Genomic DNA, 15,388 nt, shown 5'->3' with positions numbered 1-15,388 from the left:
ACACTCGGCTGCGAACCGCCACAGCGCATGCTGTAGGTCTTGGCTAGAGGGGGCCAGCAGGACCACGTCATCCGCAAAAAGAAGAGACGAAATCCACTGGTCCCCAAACCAGACCCCCTCCGGCCCTTGGTTGCGTCTAGAAATCCTGTCCATAAAAGTTATGAACAGGACTGGTGACAAAGGGCAGCCCTGCCGGAGTCCAACATGCACCGGGAACAGGTCCGACTTAGTGCCGGCAATGCGGACCAAACTCCTGCTCCGCTCGTACAGAGACCGGATGGCCCCTAATAAAGGGCCCCCGATTCCATACTCCTGGAGCACCCCCCACAGGGCATCACGAGGGACACAGTCGAATGCCTTCTCCAGGTCCACAAAACACATGTGAACCGGTTGGGCAAACTCCCATGAACCCTCGAGCACCCTGTAGAGGGTATAGAGCTGGTCGGTGCGGACGGTTTGCCAGAATCGCTTTGAGGCCAACCGGTAGTCCTTCTCCATGGCCTCACCGAACTCCTCCCAGGCCCGAGTTTTTGCCTCTACCACCGCCCGGGCCGCGGCACGCTTGGCCTCACGGTACCCGTCAGCCGCCTCAGGAGTCCCACAAGCCAACCACAGCCGATAGGACTCCTTCTTCAGCTTGACAGCATCCCTTACTGCCAGTGTCCACCACCGGGTTCTGGGATTGCCGCCGCGACAGGCACCGCAGACCTTACGGCCGCAGCTACGGGCAGCAGCATCGACAATAGATGCGGAGAACATGGTCCACTCGGACTCTATGTCTCCAACATCCCCCGGGATCTGGTCGAAGCTCTCCCGGAGGTGGGAGTTGAATACATCCCTGGCCGAGGGCTCCGCCAGGCGTTCCCAGCAGACCCTCACTATGCGCTTGGGCCTTCCAAGTCTGTCTGGCTTTCTCCTCCTCCAGGGGATCCAACTCACCACCAGGTGGTGATCAGTGGACAGCTCAGCCCCTCTCTTCACCCGAGTGTCCAAAACATGCGGCCGAAGGTCTGATGATACAACAACAAAGTCGATCATCGACCTCCTGCCTAGGGTGTCCTGGTGCCAAGTGCACTGATGGACACCCTTATGTTTGAACATGGTGTTCGTTATGGACAATCCGTGACTAGCACAGAAATCCAATAACAAAACACCACTCGGATACAGATCGGGGAGGCCATTCCTCCCAATCACGCCACTCCAGGTGTCACTGTCGTTCCCCACGTGGGCGTTGAAGTCCCCCAGCAGAATAATGGAGTCCCCGGGAGGGGCACTATCCAGCACCCCCGACAGGGACGCCAAGAAGGCCGGGTATTCTGCACTACCACTCGGCCCGTAGGCTGAAATGATAGTCAGAGACCTCTCCCCAACCCGAAGGCGTAGGGATACGACCCTCTCATCCACTGGGGTAAACCCCAACATGAGACGGCTGAGCTGGGGGGCAACAAGCAAACCCACGTCAGCCCACCGCCTCTCCCCGTGGGCCACTCCAGAGTAGAAGAGAGTCCAACCCCTCTCAAGGAGATGGGTTCCAGAGCCCACGCTGTGCGTGGACGCGAGCCCGACTATTTCTAGTCGATATCTCTCGAACTCCCACACAAGCTCAGGCTCCTTCCCCCCCCAGCGAGGTGACATTCCACGTCCCTAGAGCCAGCCTAAGCATCCGGGGATCGGGCCGCTGAGGTCTCCACCTTCGTCCGCCACCCAATCCTCTTTGCACCGGTCCCTCACGGTTCCCCTTGCAGGTGGTGGGCCCACTGGGGGATGGCCTCGTGTCTCTCGTTCTGGCTTGGCCCGGCCGGGTCTCGCGAGGAGCAACCCGGCCACCAGGTGCTCTCCGACGAGTCCCGACCCCAGGCCTGGCTCCAGGGTGGGACCCCGGCTCCGCCGTACCGGGCGACATCACGTGCCTCGATATTTTGTTCTTCATGAGGGATTCTTGAACCACTCTTTGTCTGACCCGTCACCTAGAGCCTGTTTGACATGGGAGACCCTACTAGGGGCATTTAGGCCCCAGACAACATAGCCTCTAGGATCATTTGAGCACTCAAACCCCTCCACCACGTTAAGGTGGCGGTTCAAGGAGGGGGTGCTTTAAAAGTTCATTCCTTATTCTTGTATTCTGTTCTTGGTGCATTTTAGTGTATGTTATGTTAGACTTGTAAGAGTTTCCTTTGGTTAGAATGTTTTCTTGTATCTCTCATTCATGTTTTAGTTACTACTCCCTACCATAGTCATCTTGTAATCAGTTTCATTCATTCCACCTGTGCTGCTCCAATCCGTCTCCCTGCCTCAGCTGTTGCATATATACACCCTTAGATTCTTGCTCCTCGCTGGTTTATACTGCTTTGTTCATGCCTGCTTCTGCCATCTCATACCAAACTGTGGCCTTTCACTTTATATTGATTAAACTGTTCTGCTCATCATGCTGCTTCTGCCTACCTGTCTACATTTGGGTCCATTCCAAGAGCCCTTCTTTGACTTGATAAGGGAGATGGTGTTATTCGCTTGCAAAAATGGCAGTAAAATGAAATAAATGTAAAGCAGATGTACATAACCAGACCTGAGGTATAAGCAAAATAAGTAGCTGGTTGCTGCCTACAAACCAGCAGGGGTCCCCAAGAGAAGTGAGGTTTATAATCGTGAATGTATGCATTAGTAGTTTTCATAATATAAAAAGAGAGAAACTTTTGATCTTTGACATTTAAATGTTATCAGCAGAGTCAAACTCAAGAGTTTAAATATTTTCTTATTCTTTACAGCACAATCAACAAAATCTCAGAAGTAAAGATAAACTACTATAAAACATGGCAACGTCAGAAAAAAATACTGTCCTGTTACCGAAATTATGTAGCATTATTAAAGAAAAGGATGTAAATCAAGATGAATCCTTTTAATTACAAAGATTTCCCTCCTTTTCCCAGCAAGTATAGATTATTGAGGTCTAGAAGCCACAACAGAATACAAAAAAAAATCTTATGTTTTTAAACATGCACACCTGGGGCATGGATGTTTTTCCTTATCCCCTCTTCTGCTGTTCCTGCTATTCCTCTCCCCTGAACTGGGTGAGGCAGATCTGCTGCGAAGCCTCAACACCCGAGCTTCATCTCCTCATCAGCCTGGCATTAGAAGTGGATCTGGCAGATCTCTGTTAGTAGTAAACCTTAGTATCTATTTTTACTTTTTTTTTTCCTGATTTCCAGTGGCTTATTCCTTGTCTATTTGTGGTTTAGATTTGAGCTCCTTAGTCCAACCTTGAGTTTTCTCTGCGGATGATCAGAACTCCTTTGGGAAACTCCAAGACAAACTTTAAGTACCTACCTGGAGTCCCGGTTTTCTCCAGCTATTTTCCTTTCAAAACCTCGCCTCAGGTCAGCCTGCAATTCTCACCAATGCCTGCCCCCCTTAACACAACCCCCTGTCTGGAATATACAACCCTGGAAAGGCACAACCACCATCTTGGTCCAATTAGAATCCATCCCATTCAGGATTATTTAGCACCTCTCTCCTCTGTCGGTAAACCTAGAACCTCCTCTAATGGCGTGCTCTCTCTCTCTCTCCTTCTAGAAAGATTCCTGGACCACTAATCTTCCATTTGGGTGTACACAACCAATGAAAGTATGGTGTGAAATGAATGTAATTAAAAGAAAACACATTGGTTGTTCAGTTGCAATGTAACTCTATTAATATTACTAACTAGCTGAAATGTTTTTTATCTTTGATGTACACCTCATAAACATTAGGATACTACCCAGCAGTGCGTGTGATTTTGATTTTGATTTTTTTTTGCCATGAACAACTATTTTCTGACTTACACAGCTGGGTAAAGGATTGATTTCCACTCAAGGTTTTGACAAAGTAGATTTTATAAAACTGTCTTTCTGTGCATTAGGGTCAAGATCACCACAGGAGCTGAGTTGATCAGCTGACATTAATAAAAACCACAGCATATGAGCAGACAGCAGTTTACAGTAGTAAAATCAAATATTTGAGATTACAAATTTACAGACAAGATAGGCTACAACTGCTTCACGCAGCAAGGGGGACAAGCTGCAACAATTATTAGGTCACAAGAACAAGTGGGAGAGGAAAGCAGTAAATCGTGTGTGTGCAGTTTATCATTTTCCATGTGGAGTAACATCCATGTCTGCTTGTTTTTTTTATAGATTTGGGAAGTAAAGGTTGTCGGTACAGAGTGTATAGATAGTCGCAAATGTAGTGGGGTAGAGCCCTCCAACAGGCCCAAAACCACAGATGACACAGCAGAGGCAACTAGGTGGACAAGTCTCTAAGCCCCCACAAGCAATCTACCAAGCCCACAGTATTCCCACAAAGACACCGCTCCACACTCCCATTAACCACAGCCAAATAAAAGGCCAAACCATCACAGCCAACGGAAAAACAGTCCACCTAGAAAACCCACATACCCGTTAAACAATCCCATCCAAAACCTGGAGAGCGTGTTCCACGCAGAAGTCTAAGAGACAACCCATCCAAGCCCCCACCAACATTCCACCCGCAACTGCCCCTCCACGTCTGGACAGGTCCCCACCCCATCCACAGCAGTCTACTAGACACAGTAGAACCTTAGGATCGGTCATGCCACGAAGACAGACCACAAAACAGCAGCCAGAGCAACCTCTGAAGTGACACAGGTAGAAAGCACACATATATGGTCCCCAACAACCCACAAACCAAACCAGACCCAGACCCCAGAGAGCACTCATCCCATTCGAAAGAGAGGATACAGGTGAACACAGCAATACAAAGCTGCCAAACCTGCCCTGCACCCCGGTACCCCTTACCTTAACCCTCGTGTAGTGTTTGATGTTGTGACTATGAGGCTGTAACCCAGATTTTCAGGGTCAAAGTCTAAATTTATGCAGAATCTTCTGTGGATCAGTGGAAGAGAAACATCAACACAGACAGATCCCGAGAAAACAGCAGGTGGGCTATCTGGTTTCAAGGGAGACATTCAGGCTGCTGAATAAATAGTTCAAGACTGCCTTGGGAGCATTACTGGTGCTGCTTGTCAGAAGATTGTCTATTGTTGGAGTTATCCCTGCCCTCTAACCTTTGGTCCCCTGAGTTGTTTTCTTTTTCATGCCCCCTCATTTGGACGTCTCCCAAATATTTCTCTGCAACCCCCGACAAATCCGACATTACTCCAAAGCCCAATCAAAGCAGAATCTCATCCAGTCTATTGTTTTGCCCTCCTCTGGGGGCAAACTCCAATATCAGCAATGACACGTGTAAGGAAAACTGTCCATTTGGCAAAACAACTAAACCCCTCCATTGTTGTGCTTTTGTTGCGTCTGCCTCGCGATACCAGCACTCTCTCTGTCAGCCGTATATATCTGAGAGTCCAAATTTTTCTCCTCTTGAATTGTGTGAATAGTTTGGATGAATTTAACAGTGGAAAATGTCTCAGTACTCAGGAAAGGTGAGTACCACAGCCATGATGCAGCTGAAGTAAACCTTTCCCAAACAACTGTAATTAACCCTGTTGATTTGCACAGTCAAACACATGTATTGAAAGACATTCTACATAAGCGTGAGATGGAAAAGTTAAATTTTTGCAGAAATTTTACTTTCCTTGTTAAATGTTTTGGGAAACAGATTGTGCTCTACGAGGGAAAATGCTTCACAGGCAGGAAGCTGGAGCTCTGCAGTGACTGTGACAACTTTCAGGACCGCGGCTTTTTGAACAGGGTCAACTCTGTCCGAGTGGAGAGTGGGGCCTTCGTCTGCTTTGACCATCCTGACTTCAAGGGCCAGCAGTACATTCTGGAGCATGGAGAGTACCCTGATTTCCAGCGCTGGAATGCTCATAATGATCACATGGGCTCCTGCCGACCAATCAGGATGGTGGGTTTGTGTCTGTGTTTGAAAGAGACCCCAGGGCCGGGGAAATATTCAGCTGGTTAAACAGAGTGGCATAAATGCAGCCTCATTTGTTTGACAGAGAAATCAATGTCTAATTAAATAGCAGAACCTTACACATTAAAGGTTGCCAAAAATACCATTAATGGAAGGAGCTCCAGACCTGTCCAACACTGCAGAAACAGACTTTCTCAAATCATCCACATCTGTAGGTGCATTCATGATGTAGCTTCTGTCACAAAACAGGCTTGGTCATTTGCAGAAAGTTAAAGTCTAACCTTGCTTTTATATGACTTAGCGAGCATGCACTTCTGCTGTGTATTTCCCCAGCATGGAGAGCACTACAGATTGGAGCTGTTTGAGGGAGACAACTTTGCCGGTCAGTGTGTGGAGCTGTGTGGTGACTGTCCATTTCTGCAAGCACGAGGTCTGACCAAGAACTGTGTGAACTCCATCAAGGTTTATGGAGATGGAGCGTATGTATCTTTATCCCTTTCTTCCATGCGCATTCAATATGACCACGGGTTCTACCACTTTCCAATATCGTACAATGTCATGAATCTCTACATAATCGTGTCCCTTTCAATTCTTTGCTCTCGACACTAAACTAATGCCAACTGAGTCTAAAAGCAATAAATGACACATTTAGACTATCACTGTCAGTGTCATGATTGGTAAAATCCTAGAATGCTTAGTAAAAAAATTAAATGCTCCACAGTTATGGTCGATTGATGACATCACAATGCTCCAGGCCCAATCATATTTTCTGATAAATTAATATAGCAATCAATAAAATCATTGCATTCAGTTGATGGAGAAAAGCATGAGACTTTATGCAACATGTAAGGTTAGATTAAAATCTTTGTGCTTTAATGAAATTTTAATGTCATTTCATCCTGCTATTAGCATGACATGTAGTAATTTAGAAATTCATCTCTTTGGAGGACATGCAAGTTGAAGCTTCCAAGCATTGGCCGAGACATTAATGGCCATCTGATTCAAGTCCAGAAAAGAGTTTTTCATGTGTACCATTTTGCATTTGATACACTTCTTTCTGCCATCATAACTAAGTTATAAGTATTCCCACAAATAGTCCAGGAAAAGCATGAACATCATCAGAAAATCTTTAATTTTCAGTTATACACCTGGGCTACACAAACCTTATATTGTATAAAAATTACCTGAGTTTGTGCTACATTGCAGAATTAAACATATGCGTTTGTCTTTCTTTACTCTCCAAACAGCTGGGTGTTGTATGAGGAGCCAAACTATCGTGGTCGCATGTACATTGTGGAGAGAGGAAGCTTCTACAGCCACAAGGAGTGGCAAGCAGAGAATCCCACAATCCAGTCTGTTCGCAGGGTGGCAAACTACTTCTAAAGCTATATCAACAATCGACTGCTGATGAAGTAAACATTCCACACTGTCAGGCCGTATCTGATTGACACTGTGGAGCTGTAGAACAATAAAACAAGTGGAAAATATTTAATGCTGTTGCATTTTTGTTATATATTATTCAGAGGCTGAAATAAAATAGTAATCCTGTATTATTTTCACTCTCGCTATTTTTTCCCCTTTTTGGAGCTCACTCTGTGTGCAGGTCATAGTTAACTGTAACATCTCATTGTGGAAAATGGCTTTTGGCATATGATTCAGGTAATTGCTTCCCATTGTAAACCATAAGTAGAAAACCTTTACCTTTTCTTCATCCTAATGGATCCATTAACAAGTTATATGAGCAATAATATAACAGATATTCAAACCAATGCTGAGCACAGATTAATAGACATATATGGATTTCAGTTGCTCAGAAAGACAATTAACAACAAGCCTAATAATCTGAAAGAAACATTTCTCAATTAAAACATAAAGCCTTTTGACACCCACACAGATGAACATTTGGGAGTTATCAGGCAAAAATAGGGAAATATGCATTTACTCCACATGCAAGGAATAAATCAAAGGTGAAAGTGGGATATTGCACAGGTCAACAGTGTCGGTGCACCTGCCCAAGGGAGCTCTGCTACCATCTAGTGTCATTTATCTATTTTACTGCGCCCCTCACCTTGGGACTCTCAAAGGAGACTGACACAAACACATAAAGAGTCTACTGCATTAAATTCCAAGCCAGAAAACAAATCCATAGATGGAAACCCAACAATTCTCCACACCCTTTGATTTTTTTTTACTTTGTTATGAACCAAAAGTCCGGGTACTCTGCTCATTTCTCTGTTTTTTGTTCATTTTGTTAAGCAAAGACTGTAAGCTGTGGTTAAAAAAACAGACATGTAGCTTCAGTTTTTCATGAGGATTCTCGCTTGTGCACTTACATAGTTGACCAATCAATATATAATATAGTCATATTGAACAAATTAGAATATGCATTCCAATTAAGCTCGTTTATTAGATTAAAAGTACCTTTTGGAAATGAAAACCTTTAAGCAGACATTAAAAATAGTTTTAATGAAAAAAAGTGTTTCTTTTATTTGTTTGATGTCATATTCAAATCTTAAATTTCAAGTTTTTATTAGCTGTAAGTGGGAAATCACCATAATTAACATAATGAAAGACCTGAAAATATCAATCTGTGAGTAATTATTCTATATTTAATGTGTTTCATTTAGTAAATTGAGTTACTAAAACACCTGTCTAGGGTGTACCCCGCCTCCCGCCCATAGACCGCTGAAGATAGGCACCAGCTTCCCCACGATCCACTATGGAAGAAGCGGTAGAAGATGACTGTGTTACTGAAACAAATGGACTTTACAATATTTTAACTTTTTAATAATGACTATTTCTAGCATAGTATATATACATTTAGTGGTCAGATAAGAGTCATGCCACTGTAAGTCCCAAATGCTTTTAGTATGCTCACTGTAAGAACTAATTATTTCCTACCTCAGTACATGCTTTTGCAGGATGAGGGTAGGTAGGTAGGTAGGTAGGTAGGTAGGTAGGTAGGTAGGTACGTAGGTATCTGGGTGTTTTATGTGGCGTGTATGTGATGCCTCCCCATGTCATGTTGCCCTGGGCAGTGAGCCATATCCCCTGTATCATTCAACAGTGACTGAGGGTAACAGTTAAAGACGTAAATCTTTAGGGTTATTTAATATAATAGAACTGTGAGGCTGTAATTTATTGGTTTTATACAGAAACATTTTTTTAAATAAAACTTAAATATTCATGATGTAGGTAAAGGACTCAGATACATGGCAGTTTTTTTAAACCCAAAATTTGGTGTAGTTTTTATTCATCGAACAACAGTGGGCATGTAATACTAAAGTAGAAAAGATGCCCTTGTTAAGTCCCAGCTGTGCCTCTTTATCACAGTGACCTAACATGGACGGCTCAGTGCCATATTGGCATGGGTTTACACACAGCGGGCCAAAATCTCCGAATCTGCTGAATGACAACTCCCTAACAAGGAAAAAGCCTTTCAGCTCTCTGCTGCCAGCTCAGAGGGACATCAAAGGCGCATCGACCTCTGACCCCCATTACACCTCAATACTCAAACATGGAGCATTCGTGTCCAACTGAGAAACTTTGACTCCACTTTCAAGGACACTGTGTCAATTTAAATAAACAATTTGTGTTTATCTTGGCTAAATGTGGTAAATATGTGCAGGCTGATGAGATTGAATGAATTCAGGACATATGGAATCAACACATAAAGATGGAGTAACTCGGGTGTGTTTACTGCCTCAGGCTGTCTCAGACTTTAAAATCACCACGGTGGTTCAAAATGTGGCAGTGGTATACAATTATTAGCTGGAAAATAAGAAATGTGGCTAAAACCTGAGGCTCAAATTTTCTGCTGTAACTATATGCCACTGAGGAATTATGATGCGTTCTTGATACCTAATAGCCATTGGCAACTGGCTGACTGCCTTTAAATGTGTTCAGCACCATGAGGAGCTATCCAACTTCCAAACCCCACAGCAGGCCTACAGAACGTTTTGGCCCTGCAGACACAGATGTAGACTTTGTTTTTAATTCTAAAGGCAGAAGGGTTTCTTTGCTTATACATTTCAACTTAGCAATAGAGCTGGTGTCACTAAGGCCACATGTAGACCTTGTTTAGACATTTGTTATTTTTTATTTTATTTTGCGTTTATTTAACACAATTTAATTCCATTGACATAAAAGTATCTCTTTTACAAGAGAGACCTGGCAAAGAAGGCAGCAGCACAGTTACACTACTAAAAACAATAAAGAAATACAATTTACATGAAAACATTGGTTATGTAAAACATTTGCACACAAACTCATTCAGTGTCTAAGTACTGTATTGGGAGCTGAAAACCGGAATGATTTCTTGCCCTCCTTCAGTTCGAACTTTGGGAACAACAAACTGTAGAACATCCATTGATAGAAGATTGTGGCATTCATTTTTCTTATTAGTTGCTATAGCTCTGATATAGATCTATATATTTATATCTAATTTTAGACTTATAACTCCCACACAGGTCAAAATGCGTAAGGATGCCAAATTCTGTAAATCAGGCAGAAAAGCCAGACAGCCCAAATTGACATACAGACAGCTGCATTTTCTCTAGTATGAAGGAACTCATTTCATCCTGTTTTCTGTTGTGATACTGCAGTAATACCATCAATGTATCAGATGAGACTGTATTTTTATTAATTTGAGCACTGTGAAATAAAAAATCACTGATTAACATGAATAGATAGTTTACTTTTGGGTACCGTACGATACATTTCTGTTTATGTTGTTGATGGATAATAATATAATAAGTCATATACAATGCTTTGTATATTACTTGTTGCACTTTATTTTTTCATCTTGATGCTTTACGCCCACAAATTCCTGTGTATTGTACTTGGGGTTTTAAATGACAGACCAACAAAAACTAGTGTTTATTTGTAAAGCAGAATCAAAATTGACCTGCCATTTGCATTCACCCCCTGAGTCAATACTTTATGCTTTCACTCCAAGTTTTGCACTTTAAATGGGGACATTTTTGTCTGTTCTTTGGTAAATCAATTAAGCTCAAACTGAATTGAGAGCATATCTATACCTTAATTTCCAAGACACAAATTCTCAATTAGATTAATGTCTGAACATTGATCTATTCTATCACAAGACTATTCTTTGATCTAAACCCTTTCATCCAGCTAAGGCTCAATGTTTAAGATTGTTGTCCTGCTGGAAGGTGAACTTTCCTCCCTGTTTCAAGTCTTTTGCAGCCTATTGGCTGTGGTTCAGTGGTAAGAGTAGGCGTCTAATCGGAAAGTTGTGGGTTTGATTCCAGTTTCCTCCCCACCACGTGCCCTTGAGCAAGGCATGTATACCCTAATCTGTGTATCGGTATATGAATGTGTGCATATTTGTGAATATAAACGGGTAAATCCCTGAGGGTTTTTAAATGTGTCCCTCCTCCACCACAGCTTATTTGAATGGATAAAATCCATCCTCAGTATCTCACATAACTCTTCAGAGACCTGCTAATGAGCCTTTCATTAGATTGAAGGAGGGCATCATCTAAATCAAAGAGGACACTGACCCTTGATGATTGACTTTGGACACAATTGCTCAAGGGTAACAGCGTTTTGAGTGGTCGGTATGACTAGAAAGGCTCCATATGTTCCGTCCATTTAGCTCTATTCATTTTCATATCAGCTCTGAAGTGCAGGTTTGTAGTGTATGACTAATATTCTTACATCTGAGCTGTGGATCTCTTCAGCTATTCCAGAGTTATCATTGGATCTTGGTCCATGATAACTCTTGTTTAGGTGGGTGGACATATCTTGGCAGACATGATGATTAATGATGATGAACACTGCTCTGTGAGATGTTCAAACCTTAGTATATTGCTTGCACTGGATTTTATTTAGGGGTATTAGCGTTAAGAGGGTTGAAAACTAACACACTAAACCCTTCCTATTTTTTTTCTGTTTTTGAACATTTTAAAACAATGTTTCATATTCCTCTCACCTAACAGATATGCAACATTTTGTGGTTGTATTGTAAAAAAATCACAACATGAAGGAACATTTTGCAAGGCACTGCAATTCTTTTTGGGGGACGTATGCATAATGGACTTCTTCTTACAAACATTCTGTTCTCCTGTTATGTTTGTAACATTGGTAAAAATGGTTTTATGGTAAACTCCATAAAAATATCAACATGAATCAATCTGACTACTGAACCATTACTTATTCAAGGCAGGTTTGAATTAAATGTTAGTGTCTGACAGATCACTTTGGACAGATTTAGAGAAACCTTTTCATGTGTTGCAGTTTTTATTCTTACTATTATCACTTTCAATTTTACAGATTTGTTTTTTTAGTCCAAAATCTTTATTTGAGTTTCTATTGTCAACACAATCTTATTGGTGTCTTGTTCATACTAACAAGTTCAAACTGAGGCAAGAAACATTAGACATTATTTCCCACAAGCATTTTATGACATAGAGTTAGCACTGCATAATTTCCTGCATGATTGATTTTTTCTACAAATGTCACACCCTGGTCATTAAGGTCACTGGACCTTAAATTAGCACTCATATGCCTTCTTTTCCAACCGTCCTGAAAACAGAACATCTATCTTTACAAGGTTTCGCTCATGGCCTCGATCAGGTTACAGGGTCAATACTTGATAGCCTAATGAGGAAATGCTTTGTCTTGAATTACACTCAACAGAACTAGTTTAGGGCCGATTACCCATGACTAACACTGTTCCAAGGCCATTTGCTGAATAAACTGAGTATCACAATAACGCCATTAGTCTAGACGTCACAGAGAAAAAAAAGATGTGTGAGCAACACCCTAATGGGATTTTAACAATGTCATCTTTGATTTTATATGAGGATGGGTTTTATTAATTTTTTTTACCACAAAGGAACTTCATTTTGAAAATATGTGAAATGAATGTCAGGAAGAGAATTACATTCTGTGACCCTTAATTATAACAGGGGTCAATTCTGACACGACTACAGCTTGATTACTTGCTCTAATAAAAGTTGAGAAATTCTTTGTAAATGGTGGATAATAAGACGAGGTATTTAATTAGTCAAGGGGAAAAAAACTTCAACTATTACACTTTTCAGAGAAATATATTGAAAGAGGTTTTCTCTTGGCAGGGAGACTTTAGAAGAGGACAGCCATGCTAATCCACCCTTCAACAGTGTAATGTGCCCTTTAATGTCCAGTATGCCATGTCCCGTCCCTTTCACTGTCTAAATATGTAAAACTAACCTTAGTGACACTGGTGTTCCAGCAGTGTCCAGTTTTAGACTTGAGAGTTTGTGATTCTTGGGTTGTTACTAGGCATCCTAATCCATTTCTTTTCAAATGAGGGTGACCCTTTGGGCTAGATGACTGAACCATTGTTCTTTTGGATGCTTCAGCGGGACAGAGATTCAAAAACACAGATGAAGACTGCTTTTGGATTGGATAAGGCAAGGTGATATTAAACTTTTAGAATACAAATTCCAAAGCTTTGACCTCAACCCTTCAAGAAATTTGTGGGCTATGCCAAAAAGGGAAATTCTTAGCTACTGTAACTCTACCATGTCTTTTAGAAAAGAAATATCCTTTATTGTCCCACAGTAGGGAAATTCTACTAAAGATAGTGGTCAAATCTGCAGCCAGAATTATGCCAAAAGCTGGTTGATGGTTACAAAAAGTGTGGTTGACATTAAAATTGCAAGAGGACATTCAACAAGATTAAAAGAATATATCTGAGCCTGCTTGTATAATTTTGACCTAGTGTGGGCAAAAAAATAAATAAATATGTGTACCCAGTTCTTACATAAATGGAATTAATACTATTAATATTATCATGGTATTCATGCCCATGATGAGCATCTTGGTAGTGCAATAAACTGAACTATTGAGCATTTTATTGAACTATTTTGCACAGAAAGTGATTATTTTTTGCAAATGAGCAACAAGCATAAGGTATAATAGAGAGGTGTGGAATATGAAAAAAGACATGTATAACAACGGATTAAATGGCAGTATTAGCAACCATAATATGAACAACAGTGGTAGATTAGAAACAGCAATGATTAATGAACAGTTACTGTCCATGGTAAATAAGATTGTATTTTTTGAGACTGTAAAATTAATCAGTGAAAATTGACAGACTATAAAATAAGGTGAACATTTGTACACTGGGATCACTACTGCCGCACAATTTCTGTTTTAAAATAAGAAAAGTTTCCAATGTTCCAATGTCAAGAGCCACAATATAGTTCAGTTTTACTTTTCAATCTAACACTGTGTAGAGGTGAAATGGGAAAATGGAACGGATGCATTTTAATTAACATTTATTGTATCATGTTACTCCAAACTGGGGCAGCTATTTATAGCTATGCCACTTATGCATAAAAGATCATTCAGACAGAAAAACACCCTCAAGATTTAGTCTAATCCACAACCTGTGACATATTTATTGAATGTCACCAACAAGAAGCTGTAAACTTAAACATTTATATTTGCAAAACAACATTAAATATTTATGTTGTTTTTTTTTTGTTATTCTGAGTGAAACTATAATGTATGTTGGATTTAATGTTACCCTGTTTTTTTTTTTTTTCAAAATAGGCTGAGTTTACTAAATTTTATATATTAGGATAAACCAGGGTTGGTTGTCACATTACTTATTAATGACACACTATTAGGGCACTATCAAATTCAGTTGATATCCCACATTTGCCCTGATAGTATGCCCATTTTGCAGGGGTCATTTCAGGGAACACACACAAAATTTTGAATTAAGGAGGTATTTTATCACTTTTGTGGATCTGAGTACTTTTTCATGCTGTTTTGTTTTGCATTACATGCTGATTAAACATTAGCCATTTAAAAATCAAACACTTGCTAAAAACTGAAGGTAACAGCTTTGATTTTAATCTGTTTTCACTAGAAAGTTAAATCCATATAATAAGTATTAAAAAATGTTTATCAAGAACAAAGATTTGGTTGCTTGCCACATGTCTACATATGAGTTTGAAATACAATCATAGAATTTTGCGATGTGTTTCCTGTGTTTATGTGTTTTTTGAAAAGGGATAGTGTTCAAATTCTCTAAATTCCTTAATTTCTGTGCTCATGCATAGAATCACAATAATTAATGCTTTCTAGAGTGTATAGGATAGCATCTAATTCTGTATTGATTCGCGGTTTGAGGAAAATAGAAAAGTCGTATTGTTTTTAAATACACGATCTAGTGGAATATTTTTTTTCCACGAACAATTGTTATATTGACAGTAAAAACACAGCCGGGTAATTAAGCGTGGAGTTCCACAGCAAAATGTCAGAAAATATGCTTTTAAAAACAGCAATGAGGTGAGTGCTAATTCTGCTTCATGTGTATTTGGGTAGATGACATCACAAGAGGCGCAAGATTTGAGTAGGTGGTAGACTGTTTTCGTGAACACTGTGGTGGATGAGTGACTTGATAAATTTTGGGCATTATGTCTCTGTAGCATAAATGGTCCTTTCGAATCTGTTCTATTCCTCTTCGAAAAGGCCCTTCCAT

At 41.0% G+C, this 15,388-nt stretch overlaps 1 protein-coding gene across 1 annotated transcript; it reads left to right on the top strand.

Annotated features, from left to right (window-relative positions):
* The first annotated feature begins 4,991 nt into the window (after positions 1–4,991).
* LOC124869564 (gamma-crystallin N-A-like) lies at positions 4,992–7,430 on the top strand. The gene is made up of 4 exons (XM_047367496.1): positions 4,992–5,443; positions 5,620–5,868; positions 6,214–6,359; positions 7,128–7,430. Exons 1-4 carry the CDS (start codon positions 5,423–5,425, stop codon positions 7,261–7,263), a joined length of 552 nt encoding a protein of 183 aa, XP_047223452.1. The 5' UTR covers positions 4,992–5,422; the 3' UTR covers positions 7,264–7,430.
* The last annotated feature ends 7,958 nt before the right edge of the window (positions 7,431–15,388 follow it).

The sequence above is a fragment of the Girardinichthys multiradiatus genome, chromosome 6 (assembly GCF_021462225.1).
Source record: "Girardinichthys multiradiatus isolate DD_20200921_A chromosome 6, DD_fGirMul_XY1, whole genome shotgun sequence".
Lineage (NCBI taxonomy): Eukaryota > Metazoa > Chordata > Actinopteri > Cyprinodontiformes > Goodeidae > Girardinichthys > Girardinichthys multiradiatus.
This window is presented reverse-complemented; position numbering and strand designations above follow the sequence as displayed.